Raw genomic sequence first — 13,674 nt, 5'->3', positions numbered from 1 at the left:
AACAGGAATCCGACGCATTCTTGACAATGATTTATCCTCATTTACTGCCTACACAGCGTGACAAGTGATCAAACCTTCTGCACGATTTCACCGATATATTTGACATCGATGCGGCATCTTTCGGTGCAATCTCCACTCCACAGCATATTATCAACACAGGAGACCACCGTACAAAGCGCTCCCCATCGCGTTTCCCAAACTAAACGCCAAGTTATTCAGAAGCGGGCAAATGACATGTTACAACAAGGATTAATCGAAGAATCCTCAAGCCCCTGGTCTTCACCAGTCGTCGTCGTGAGAAAAAAGCCGTCAGTTGGAGATTTTTGTCGAATACAGGCGTTTAAACAACATCACAAAAAAAGATGTCAAAATTTTGCGACGTCTAGATAATGCCCTTGATACACTATATGGCTCCGGGTGCTTTTCATTTATCGACATGCGCTCTGGTTATTGGCAGATTGTAGACGAAAAGCATAGAGAAAAAAAAATAGCATTGTGACACCTGATGGCCTCTAGCAGTTCCGCGTAATGAAGTTTGGGCTTTGCAATGCCCCTCCCACATTCGAAAGAATGATGGATACCTTATTACGTGGCCTAAGATGGACGACATATTTGTGCTATTTAGACAATGTGGCACTGTACTCCTCCACTTTCCATGAGCGTTTATCTCGACTGCGCGCAGTTATCTTGTGTTTCTGCAATGCTTCCCTGCAGTTGAATTTCAAGAAGTGCAAATTCCGCGCTTAGACACTCAAGATACTCGGTCATGTCGTCGATACTCAGAAGATAAAGCTAGACCCCCGACAAGCTCATTGCGGTATCTTATTTTCCTCGCCCGACAAACCCGCAAAATACTACGGCCTTTTCCAGGTCTGTGCTCGTACTTTCGTCGCTTCATCTGTGGTTTTGCTAACATCTCTGCGCCCCTCAACCACCTTCTTAAAAAGGATAACCATTTATTTGCTTCTAAGCTCAAGAGAAGGCATTTCTATCCTTAAAAGCAGCTTTAATAACGCAACCCGTGTTAGCCCATTTTGATCCGCAAGCCGATACCGAAATACACTCAGACGCGAGCGGTTTCAGACTAGGCGCCGTTCTTATTCAAAAGCGTCAAGGCCACGGCCATGTCATCGCATATGCCAGCCGATCATTGTCAAAAGCCGAAATTAACTATGCCATCTCAGAAAAAGAATGCCTAGCAGTAATCTGGGCCATAACAAAGTTTCGACCGTACATCTTTGGACGTCCATTTAAGAAAATCACCGGCCATCGTGCCATGTGTTGGTTGGCTAATTTAAAGGATCCCAGCGAACGCCTAGGCCGATGGGCGCTCAAGATGCAAGAGTGCGGCGCCTTTATTTGCTACAAATCTTGAAAGAAGCATGAAGCACCCGACTGGCTGTCTGGGAATCCAGTTGATACCTGTCCCGAAAAACATGGAGCACTTGCCGCCGCAGTGTCCCTAACATCCTCCGTTGATTTCGGCAGGGAACAGCAGAAGGACCCCAAACTACAGACGATTATTGCTACTCTTCGAAACCCTCACCTACCTCAGAGGGACAAACAAGGAACCCGCCTTTGCATATTCCAGAATAACATACTCTATCCCCGAAACTATCGTCCACACGCTTCTGATCTCTTGTTCGTCGTCCCCAGACACCTCCGATCGAATATTCTGTTGGCATTGCATGACGACCCTACTGACGGTCATATGGGTGTTTACAAGACGTGCCTGCGTGCCCGCACCATCTTTTATTGGAAAGGTATGTGTAATGCTGTCTTCAAATACGACACATCCTGCATCAAGTGACAGCGGCGGAAAAAGCCTACCCAGCTGCCAGCCGGTCTCCTTCAATCCCTGCCACCACCTCAATATATGTTTGAGCGAGTCGGCAGTGACTTGCTCGGTCAGTTTCCTAAATCGTTCTCAGGCAACCGCTGGGTGATTGTAGCAATCGACCATTTCTCGCGGTACGCTAAAACTTGCCATTTTCCTCAAGGTACAACCACAAAAAATTGCCACGTTTCTTCTCTCTCAGGTCATTTTACAGCATGGCCCACCTCGCTAGCGGATCAGCATCGTGGCCGCGCTTTCCTTTCTCAGATTATTCAAGATCGTTTGCATGTTTACGGCACTGTGCACACACCTACGACTGCGTACCACCCTAAAAAAAATGGCATGGTCGAACGATTCAATCACACACTTCCAGATATGCAGTCCATGGATATCCATGCCGACCAAGGCCGCTGGGACGCAGTACTTCCATTTTAAACCTAAGCTTTTAACACTGCAGTTCACGACAGGCACGGATATTCTCCTTTTTTTACTTCTTTATAACCGCTTCCAAGTATCCCAGCTAGACACACTTTTTTCTTCCCGCGATAATGTCACCTAGCTCTCCCCCAGCGTTGCCGAGATGATCTGTCGAGCGGAGGAAGCACGCCAACTAAGACGTGAACGTACCCGCGCTTCGCAGTAAAGACAATCCCTGCGGTACAACGCCACCCATCGGCCTGCAAGGTATTCTGCCGGCGACTTAGTTTGGATTTGGCTACCAACTAGACCACTAAGCAAAGAAACGAAGCTGCCTCATCGATATGTTGGGCCTTACAAAATCAGCGCCCAAATCTCCGACGTCACCTACAGAGTGGAACTCCACCAACGCCTCCACGATCGCCGTCGAACATCAACAGACATTGTTCACGTCAGCCGTATGAAACCGCACCATCCCCCCATTCACGCCATATCACCATTCTCCATCCCCCTCAATGCATGCACCCTTCGGTTGGGACGACCTACACTTTTTCCCGGGCAATTGCTACGAGGAAGAAGATGACGGGCGGTCTCGGCGCCACGGGCACGAGCCACCGGCTTCTGCCGGTTGCGGTTTGTTTCGAATTAAAAGCCGAACCGCGAACGGACATCTCTTTGCTTGGTGCCAGAACAACGTAACAATATATATATATATATATATATATATATATATATATATATATATATATATATATATATATATATATATATATATATATATATATATATATATATATATATATATATATATATATATATATATATATAATATATATAAAAATAATATATACGTATATATATATATATATATATATATATATAGGTATATATTAATTTTTCTACCTTGTGGAGTTGTTTACGTTCCCTCTATTCTCGAAATAAAAGAACTGGACACTAACGAACACTGGTTTCAATTCGCAATTCTAGACACAATTATGCCTTACTGTTTTGACACTTCCAAGCTTCTCACCAAGTTTCTCCTAAAAAAAACAATGTTTTCGATGCTGCTAATATTTCAGGCCATCGCTTACTATACCACACACAACTAGGTCATCGTTTCCTGTTTTTAATATGAGTTCATAGGAGAACTACACGCAGAACGCAGTATTCTATTAAGGAGGTTTGCAGCTGTCCCGAACTTTATGTTTGCCTTTAAAATACTAAAATGCGAGCTTTTTTTTCAATATTTTTTATCGCACTTAATTGTTTAATACTACTGGCCATCTGGTGAATCATCGCAACTACTGAATTGTATTGGTCATTTTCATGTTTTCACTGTGCTCATGTTCTACTATTATTTTTAAAAAAACACAATCGAAAGTAAAAGGATACGGAAACGTCTATCAATATTTTCGAAGACGTATTCGAAGTTTCCAAACTTATACTTACAATGAACTCTGCCCATGTTCGAATAACATTGGGAAGGACCCATTTTCGGCGGGACCAAGGCTGGAAAATCGGCCGCACTTTTCCTTGCCTCCGAATGCTGGGTCCCTCTCGTAGTTTCGGTACGCTGGATACCACGTCTCTTGAATTGGTAAGCACTGCATTAAAGGATTAAAAAAAAAAAAAGCTGTGGAATACGTTGCTTTTCTTTTTTTTTTTCTTTATTTGTTTTGCGGATATTTTTCCGCATGGAAATATATCTTATGGTACGTTTCAATTTTAGTAACAGTAATATTACAGTAGTATACTCTAGAGTATTATGGTGCTACTGTAATATCCTATAGGATATCCTACATTCTATAGTATGTTACAGTTTTAGAATATCATGACAAGCTCCTTCCACAAAACCAGTCTTGTGCGGAACGGCGTTGCAAAGAACCCGGTCCTTTCTGAACGCGGTCCTTTCTGGAGGAACGAGGGAGCGACGTCATTCCATCTGCTATCAGTTGAACTGAGCAGGAACTTGTCACGTTTTTTTCCAAAAACAACAAAAAAAGGCGTTTTTTTTTTTTAATTTGTGTAGTGATGGCATTTTTATTTAATTTCTAAGGGGGAAACTCTAAAGAAGTATCAAAACAATATATTTACGAAGAGCAGGATCTGTTCAGCTTTTTTGTTTGTTATTTTAGGTTTTATTTTGTGGGGTCCTGGTATGGTATAAGCCGGGAAAAGGCCCGCTGGTGGATATAAATTTATTTATCAGTGGCCTACATTGCGGCACAAAACACAATTCGAAGGAAAAAAACATTAGAAAAGACGTCCCAGACTCGGCTACTTTCTTTGCTTCCTAGAATGCGAATCTTCACACATCCAGAAATGTATGGCCGACTGTAGCCATTACTGAATTTTCACTAAGAGACCTATTGTTGCAGCAAAAGACCAGGTTACCGGACATTGAACGCAACCTTCTAGCTCGAATGATGGAAATACAAAGGACACACAAAAGTTAACCTTTATTTCCTCTCGGCTTCTCCCCCACCTTCACACTGAAAAACGAATGTGATATTCACGGAGAAGGACCGGTCGCTTTCAAGGCTGAGTTTCCAAAACCCTTAACCACTTCTCCACTTACTCTTGTTGCGGACAGCAATACCGAGAAGCAAATGTTGTTAAGTTGAAATAGGAGACTTTGTTAGATGGAAACGTGTGAAGTTGTTCTAAAACGCGTGTGCAATGTAGAGTAACCCCTTAATAAAGAGTAATAATTTAAATCCGCTCCTTCGTGGCTCACAGTACGTTCGTCAAGTTTGATTAGTTCACCACAAACATAATGATGAAAGGCTGAATTTAAAAGGCGAATAATCAACAAAAGGAACGTTGCTTCCGGTTGTTTTCTTTTCCTGACGTCCTTCCATCACGGCATCGATCTTCGTATATAGCCGTTTGATGATGATATACATATATATATAGACGCTTTACACACGCGCCAAATTACAGCCGCCATGGCTGACCTTCTCTTGTCTTACCGACATACCGAGCAACTGAAACGGTAGTTGACGATCTACAAAGGCCGATGCTTTAGAAAAAGACACAGTTGAATCTAAGATGGCAGTAACCTGGCCTGCTATGGTAATGATGAGGGGAAATAAACGGAATAAGAGGAAACAAAAACTGAAGGTCAGTTATGGCGGCGTCCATGCACAGCTGCTGCAAAGCGTCTATATATATATACTGTTACGAAGAAGACGACGATGACTGTCTTTATCGGGCCGCTGGCGGTGGGGCTCGCTCCAGCGCGAGCTGGAGCGGGCAGTTCGATTAAAAGATCGAGGCTGAAACGGACCGCTCCTGTCCTTGATCTTGATTTCCATCGTAACATCGTGGTGGAGGTGCGGGTCTTGGCTCTTCACCTATCCGCACGCTAATCACAACGCTTCTCCGAAGCCACCAACGGCCCCCTGCGCTGGCATGTCACAAGGTGAAGCGGCAGGCACTCCGGCACTCCGCCCTGGCTCAGTGCCCTATCGCCAACGGGACCCTCCGACGTTCGCCGGCTTCCGCACCGACGACGTTGACGACTGGCTGCGAAGCTTCGAACGAGTAAGCACCCACAACGGATGGGACGACACCCTCAAGCTCGCAAACGTGGTATTTTATCTACGAGACACAGCTAAAGTGTGGTTCGATAACTATAAAGACAAAATCTCCTCATGGGATGCCTTCAAAGCGAATCTGTCGGATGTTTTCGGATGTCCCGTTAGCCGCAAAGAAGAGAGACGCATAGACGTGCTACAAGAGCCCAGACTGCAAGCGAGTCGATTACCTCTTACACCGAAGACATCCTCGCGTTGTGCAAACGCGTTAACGCAACCATCCCCGAGTCAGAAAAGGTCGGCCATATAATGAAAGGAATCGCCTTCACCATGCTGACGTCAGGTATAAATATATATATATATATATATAACCCCTGCTGAAACAGCAGAAACCGACGGGTCCATTTCAACCTTTGGGGAGTCCGGCCTTCGTCACGAATCAAATATATATATATATATATATGAGGTTCGTTGGAACTAACCAAAGATGATAATTAGCAAGATACAAAAGTAATCTACGTGTAACGATACGTTCCAATTTTTAAACTGTAACGCGAACGCATTCCGAAAGTCGGAATGAAAAAGGTACGTGCTTTCATTCCTCTTCTTGAGGAACGTGTACAACACTGCTCAAAACCGCCCTGTTCGCCATATTACTAGTTTTCTTCTCTCAACTTTCCTCCCCCCCGCCTTTCACACCGCTACAGCGAAAAAAGTGGCGGGCTTTTCCAGGGGGAGCCCTGCTATTCTTAACCTTCAGCAAACTATATTTTACAGATATTAAGAAACAATACGTGAAGCCGTATCACAAAACTAATATATCATTGACCAAACGTCCGATAAAATTGGTCACGAGACGTCAACGCATATGTTTTATTGCATGTTATATATACCAAGCACATTGTTCAGTTTCGTCAACATTATCGGTAAAAGGCAATAGCCTGCTTGTTCTATGTTCTCACAAATCAAAGAACGTAGTGAAACCTAAGTGATGTATAATAGATTGTGCTTATTTAGGGCGACAACGTTTGTATAAGGCAGAGTTCTTAATACCATTTGGGAGCAAAATTAGAAAATGTGCATATGGCTTGTTCGTATCAACTGGAAAGCGCTGTACAAGCTAAAAAGTCTGGCACATCCGTTACTATCAGCATCAAAATAGAAATATGAGAAAAAAGCATTTCTACGTATATAACACCAGTATGACTTTTGATGCTCCATCATCGACCCTTCTCAAAAAGTTATCGACCCTAGTGGTGGCACAACGAACTTCACAATATTCTTCATTACTACGTCGCCAAATTCTAGAACGATGCGACCGGAGTGCTTACTTCTTAACATGTCGACGGACCGATACCGGGCCAAATGAGCTCGAAAAATACCAAAAGGCTAAAAAAACGTTCCTTATTATAAGCCTATCTATGGTGCCTGGAACGTGTCGCAAAATGATGCGTTTAGCGAATGCAAAAAAAAAAGTGTTTCCTTAATGTTTGTCTGATGAAAAGTATCATCCCGTCGCCGGCCGCGATAGTGCCGGTGTAACCGCAGCGGTGGTGGATATGGTGCAAACGCATGTTTTGCTGCATGTCACTGTTCAGCTTGGCATCCCACTGAAGCTTCGGCAGTCAGCACTTGGAACGCCGTGATGGACAACGACAATGGTGTTCTCCCGTGCTGTTGGGCCGGGATTTCTGGCATAAGCCAGCAGGATCGCAACATCCGACGGCCTAGCACTATGCGGCTGTTATGCCGTCATTTGCTGCCACTTCGCGTCCACCTTCGATGCATGGGTGGAATAGGACGCTCAACCCACCAGTCGGAAACGCGCTCCAGGCACCGTACTCACAATAAGGTCGAATATGGCAAAGGCTGAATAACAGCGCCGTGTCCGCGCTTGGCTAGGACTCGTATCAAGTCAGCAGCGTCGTCGGGCACGCGAAAATTGACGTGCCCTTGCCGTCGTACTGCGATGATATTTCACGGAGTAAAAGGAGGGTGCGAGACGGCTTTGTATTGCCTAGGTTGAGTTCCTCTGTTCCGAAGATTGACTTAATTAGTGTTTGCTTTGACACAGTAGATAAGAATGGTTTCCAGACTACCTCCTTTCTATTGACTGCGAAGAGCTCCTCACTCCCCCCCCCCCCCCTCACTCCCTTCCCTATATCAAATGGCATGAGAAAATATGCAACATGGCCCGATATTTTCTAGGAGGTGTTCCCTGCAATTCGGAGTAAACTAATGTAACAAAGCTTAAGAAAAACCAAGGCATAACGAGTACCGAGCTTGTCATATGTTCTCGGCAGCCGAAGAGATTTCAGAATTAACCGATAGTGACGCCGACGAACAAATGAAAACAAAAACAAGAAGTATTTGAACATAATAAGCCACGCCCTGCGTTTCACAAGCTGTCATTAACTATAGTAAACACAGCCAGAGCGGTGAAGTGTTATGTGCCATTTCTGTTTGCCCAGTATAGTTCCCCATACTTGGACATTCCGCCGCACTATAGTTCTTATGATAATCTTTTAGCTTCAGGAAAAAAAATAACTAAGCATGGTTGCAGGAAATGCGGCGCGATGTTTACCTGAGCTCTAGTCAACTTAAATTGATTACGCCAAGTCTCTAATTCTACCCAGCAGAAAATAAAGTTTCATATTTTTTTTAAAGCATCATCAAAGCAATCACACCCTTGTTCACCCTAATTGTTTTTCAGTGTCTCAAACACACCCTATAAGAATTCCTAAAGGGAAACAGATAGCGACGTCAAACACCAATAGTTGGCATCTGCATTATCACTTCTACCAATGGAAGATGACTGATTGATGCCATATTCCAAACGTCGTGCAGCGTCAGTTAAAAAAAAAAAGAAGAAGGAAACGACGTCCAGTCGCTTTCGCAAGGGATACCGCATGGCTATCAGAACATGACACCAATCGCCCTCCTGATTGATTGAACGATTTAAAGAAAGACCAGTTATTTTCGACCCGACCGCATAATCCTATAGCAGACATGCAGGAGTCTACGAGAGATCAGGTATGAGGGAGACGTAACGTTGGACTATACGTACATCCATAGCGTTCTGGTACTTGCCCAGTGCTGGGTTCAGTTCTGGATAGGGTGGGAGAACTCCACTGAACAAAGAGGTCAGAAGAGCGGCGGCAGCAATACTACCGATGAAAAGAGCTTTTGCCATGGTGGAGTCTCTCCAAAGCGGCCGTCTACGATGCTTTCCCTGGAAATGCCACAACCACGTTAGCGTTGGGCTTTATAACTAAACTTTTATCTCGAATCTATCGTGGATATTATTTGTTCGCATGACGCTCATTGACAGATACATATAAAAAAAGAAACGTTATTAACTCGAAGGACTTTTTTTTTATTTCAGAATTTCGCCATTGTTAGTTTTTGCTTTTAACTTCAGGGGTTTGCAGAACTAAGTTATAAAAAACATTCTGTAATAAGCTACCACCAAGTAATTTCCTGTGCATGCGATTCATTTTCGACGATATAAACTCTATGCAGTCGGTTTAAAAAAACAAGTACTTTGCTGGGAATTAGGGCTTAGGATTTTTTTTCTTCTTTTTTCAAGACCACCGTAGTAAGGCGGTACGTACCGCTCGTTCCCAAACAAGCCATACCTCCAGCTGGTAACTTATGAAGCTTACCCTACCGAAGAACGCAGTATATTCTTTCACTCTCTGGATTAGAGAGTTAGAAATTTAACTCGAACTGTTTGTGGAAACCTAAAATCCAGTTTGCAGAGAAACGGAAAAATTATGAACACGTGAAATCCAGATAGAACTCAGATAGATTTTCAGTTCTATATTCCAGATGGCGAAAAATGTCTACAGTCTATTTTTTTTCGTTTGGGTTGCCGCCTCCCCGATGGTGTGCGTGTCCTTCCGAAGGAAGCGGTAAGCAGTATTCGCAACTTTCACGAACTATAGGGGGCGCCACTGAAAAATCCAAAATGGCGGTCAACTGGATGATCGATGGCCACGACGGGGTGCAGTAGGACGTGTTTGCGTGGTGTTTGCTGCTGTTTCTGAGCTCGTGCTAAATAGTGGCATGGCTGAAGCTTTCGTTTTAACTTTAGAGACATTGCTAAAGCACATTGGAGGTGAAGGCGACCGTCGCATACGGTGCATCGTTGAAGGCGAAGCGGTGTTGAACGCCGGTCACCTTCTGTGTTGTGGCATCAGCGCGCACTCCGTGTCTTCGCTCACAATACAAGCGTTGTGCGTACAGACAAGCAGCCCGAAACAAAAGCCACACGAGCTGCGATGCGTGGTCTTTCAAGACGGCAAGGTAGAGGTAAGTCGTACATTTACTGTTGACCGATTCGTTATCGTAGCACCGACGCTGGAAACTTGTGCGCGTTACTAAAATAACCTAAATGAGGCATGAGAATGAACAGTGTCGCCAGTCTTATCAGTCTTGTGTGATATGCTCTAATACGCTGTATGTGCGCCATTCATAGATGTGCAAGCGCGTATATCGGCATGATGCGGTGTTCATACGAGCGTGCTCGCACGTTCCTACGACGCCGTACAAGTACCTCGTTGGGAGCTTTGCAGACGTCGATCGCACATATTTTTGTTGCTGTTACATATTTCCTGTTTGGAATTTCAGCTACAATAACAACAAATAGTCACCGTGAAAGCTTGCTCACGAGCTAGACACAAATATGTCCTACCAAATTTTATATTTGACTTAATCTGGTTCTTTTTTTGGGGGGGTGGGGGATTTCAGGCACTCTGCTCTTGCAAGGCAGGCGCATCTCAACGGTGCAAACATGCAGTTGCTCTGATGCTGTTTGTAAACCGGTGAGACCATTGTTTTAAGTTCCTTTCCTATGTTTTGCAAACACCATCTTTGCTGCTATGTGCACATTTCAGAGATATCATTGTGATATTTAGAACTGAGGCAAAAAGCAAACAAAAATATGGATTACTTCATTTCGTATTTGAGAGGTACTGGCTACGACTTAGTTATGCCTTTTGTGTTTGGCGTAAAATCTTTCAGGGCACCAAGCAGTTATGCTGTTATGGGAAACATGAATATCTTGTAAAAGGGTCAACAGGTAGATTTTTATCACTTCAGTAGTGTGGTAAGTCATGGGCATCCAGTATGCCGCCTGCTTGATTCAATGAACACAGCAGTCACTGAAACAAGTCTGTGCGAAAGCAATGGCTGGCAAAGGTGTCTGCCTATTGCAATTCTTTCTTGGGATTTTTAAGACTCACTGTACGAGGGTAATTCTTAGCATAAATGTGGTGCCTGAAATGTGTCCAACTGGTCTGTCTGCCGTATCCTCACTGTTGGTTCCTCGATTTCTGCCTGACAAGCCACTACTGGGGCATTTAGTTACCAGCAGCAATCCTTGCGGTCTCGCACGAGCACAGGTGGATGTAGGACAAGCCTGTTCCGTCGTTGGTGACCTTACATCCCGACAGTCGACACAAACAACGCAAGCAATATTGTATTTCTTTGCCAGCAGCAGTCCCGGCAATGTCACGCCAGCACACTTGGATACAGGACAAGCCTGTTCTGTTGTTGGTCGCCTTGCATCCCGACAGTCGACACAAACAACAGAAGCAATATTGGGATGTTGTGACAACAGCGACCTTTTTGCCGACAATCCTGGAACTAACTGCCAGGATTACAATGGTTGACTAAATGTCCCAATGGCTCCAGTGACGTATTATGTTGTGACTTCCAGACCGCTTGCAATGCATGGACAGTATCAGACATCGAGAATTCTGAGATGCGTCCCAGGCACTGTAATATGACAAAAAGGAACAGAGAGAGACCATAATTACTTTATTTATTTTATTCATCTGGACTATCCGTTATCTGCCAGAGACTCTGGAATTCTGCTTGTATCCGGAGCCGAGAGCTTTACAAAACGTACAAGTGAAGCCGCAGATTATGACAGGATTTACTCATCTGGTCCGTTCAGCCTAAGGTCGACTGGAAGTTGAAGAGAGACGGCAGACCACAAAATATTTATCTCGTAGAGGAGGCCTGAAGTTGCCTGGCTTCGATGTGGAGCATTCACAGTCTTGCCTAAATTCTGATGAAAAGAATGGCATGAAACATATATGAACAAATCAAAGTAAATATACACAATACTGACATGCATGCACACGAAAGCCTAAAAATGGAATAGAAGATTAACCAATCAAACAGATTTCAATGAAGTGATGTGTGTGCACAACTTAATTTTTCTTGTGTATGTTTTTCATGTGTTTTGTCAAAATATATGTAGCCCAACTACACGCCTTGCTGCACTCATCTTAATTCTCATGCTCATACTGACTTTGTTTTTAGTGTTGGGACATCAAACCTCGAGCAACTCTCTCCAACGGACCTGAAGCAAGCCTGGGGTCATTTACGGACAACGCAGTTGTACGAGCCGAAGATGTTGCAAGAGCTCTGCCACGTACACGCCGTGCCGGAGGTACAAGTGGACGACATGGTGCTGGAGGACATACGTAGCGATCTCCTTTCGTGTGCCACGGAATCTGCTCTTGCCCTTCACCTGAAAGGCAGGAAAACAAGTGAGGTCAGCAACCATGGCAAAAGTCCAGGAGGCAGCTCCGGCGCTGTAAGTGCTGCCGACACTGATTTCTTCCTCGGCATAAGTCGCAGCACCTGTGTAAAACAGTATGAACAAGTTAGTTTTCACACCGTTGCTTTTCTTGATGTTGGGCACTTTAGAATCAACAAGTTCATGTGGGAAGATCTGTCACCTCAAGAGCAGCAATTTTACGAAAAACATGTTGCCGTGACAGCTGACGAGGCAGCAGCCATTTGCCACGACACACTCTTACAAGAGGGCGGTCGTTGGCAGCGCGAGCGCAAGCTGCGCATTACTGCTAGCAGGTGTCGTGCCTACTTCACCTTTCTCCCTACGGAACACCGGTCGTGGGCAGAAAAGGTCCAGCTGATGTACTGCGAAAGCTTCCGAGGAAATAAGGCGACCCGGCATGGGAAACGGTGCGAAGGACCTGCCTTGGAAAAATACACAGAAATGACGGGAAGCAGTGTCCGAAGGTTCGGACTCGTTGTAAACCCACTTGTACCCTGGCTCGGGTGCAGCCCTGATGGTGTTGCAGAGGCAAATGGTGTGCCGTCGATCCTGGTCGAGGTTAAAAGCCCTGAGGCGGGAATAAACACCTCAGCAAGGGAGCTGATCGCTGCGAAGAAGGTTGGGTACATGATCAAAGAGGGCGAGAATTACCACCTGCGAAAAAAACATTCACATTACTCTCAGTGCCAGCTGGGAATGTTTTTGTTAGATCTCAAGATGGCTCACCTTATGGTGTACTGTGAGAAGGGCTCCCTAATCATCCCTGTGAGCCGAGATAGTGCACACATTGACGAGCTCGTTAGGAAGCTTGAATTTGTATACTTCAAACATATTTTATGCAAGCTAGCGCAGTAAGTCTTGCTGTGAACATTGGTGCTGTCGGCTTGCTTTACATGTTTTTAGTGCACAAATTCTCCCTAGTCTGACATCTGTTTTGCATGTACTCTGTCTTGGTGGCTTTTAGAACCTGAATCTGTTTTTTATGCTCCTGTGCAATACTGATGTCTTTCACCTAAACATGCCAATGCAGATAATGTGATAGTTTCGTATGCCTTGTTTTCGTTTCAGTGTGCAATTTTATTTTCATATGTACATTATATCATTTTCATCTCATGCTCCACACAATGTCCAGAGGTTTCTGGCCACAGCAAATAAAGTATGATTATTATTTCTCATGTGTTTATTGTAGAAAACAGGCTGGTTAGGACAGTTTTGACTAATTGTGTTAAAGGGGCCCTGCAATCCTATTTAAGCGTCTACCTTTTTTGCGGTTTCCACGTCTCTTG

General features: G+C 44.4%; 2 protein-coding genes across 2 annotated transcripts in view; one reads left to right on the top strand and one right to left on the bottom strand.

The window, feature by feature from the left end:
* LOC8050677 overlaps window positions 1-8,986 on the bottom strand; it is a 29,359-nt gene extending 20,373 nt beyond the window's left edge. The window contains exons 1-2 of the mRNA XM_040213668.2: window positions 8,861-8,986; window positions 3,704-3,858 (exon numbers count right to left, since the gene is read on the bottom strand). Coding sequence (XP_040069602.1) covers window positions 3,704-3,858; window positions 8,861-8,986 — 281 coding nt within the window. The remainder of the gene's footprint in view (window positions 1-3,703; window positions 3,859-8,860) is intronic.
* An 831-nt stretch (window positions 8,987-9,817) lies between these two features.
* On the top strand, window positions 9,818-13,281 carry LOC121834246. Its single transcript, XM_042287995.1, has 3 exons — window positions 9,818-10,107; window positions 10,546-10,619; window positions 12,127-13,281. Exons 1-3 carry the CDS (start codon window positions 9,862-9,864, stop codon window positions 13,241-13,243), a joined length of 1,437 nt encoding a protein of 478 aa, XP_042143929.1. The 5' UTR covers window positions 9,818-9,861; the 3' UTR covers window positions 13,244-13,281.
* Window positions 13,282-13,674: the final 393 nt, after the last annotated feature.

The sequence above is a fragment of the Ixodes scapularis genome, unplaced genomic scaffold, assembly GCF_016920785.2.
Source record: "Ixodes scapularis isolate PalLabHiFi unplaced genomic scaffold, ASM1692078v2 ptg000830l_1__unscaffolded, whole genome shotgun sequence".
Classification (NCBI taxonomy): domain Eukaryota; kingdom Metazoa; phylum Arthropoda; class Arachnida; order Ixodida; family Ixodidae; genus Ixodes; species Ixodes scapularis.
This window is presented reverse-complemented; position numbering and strand designations above follow the sequence as displayed.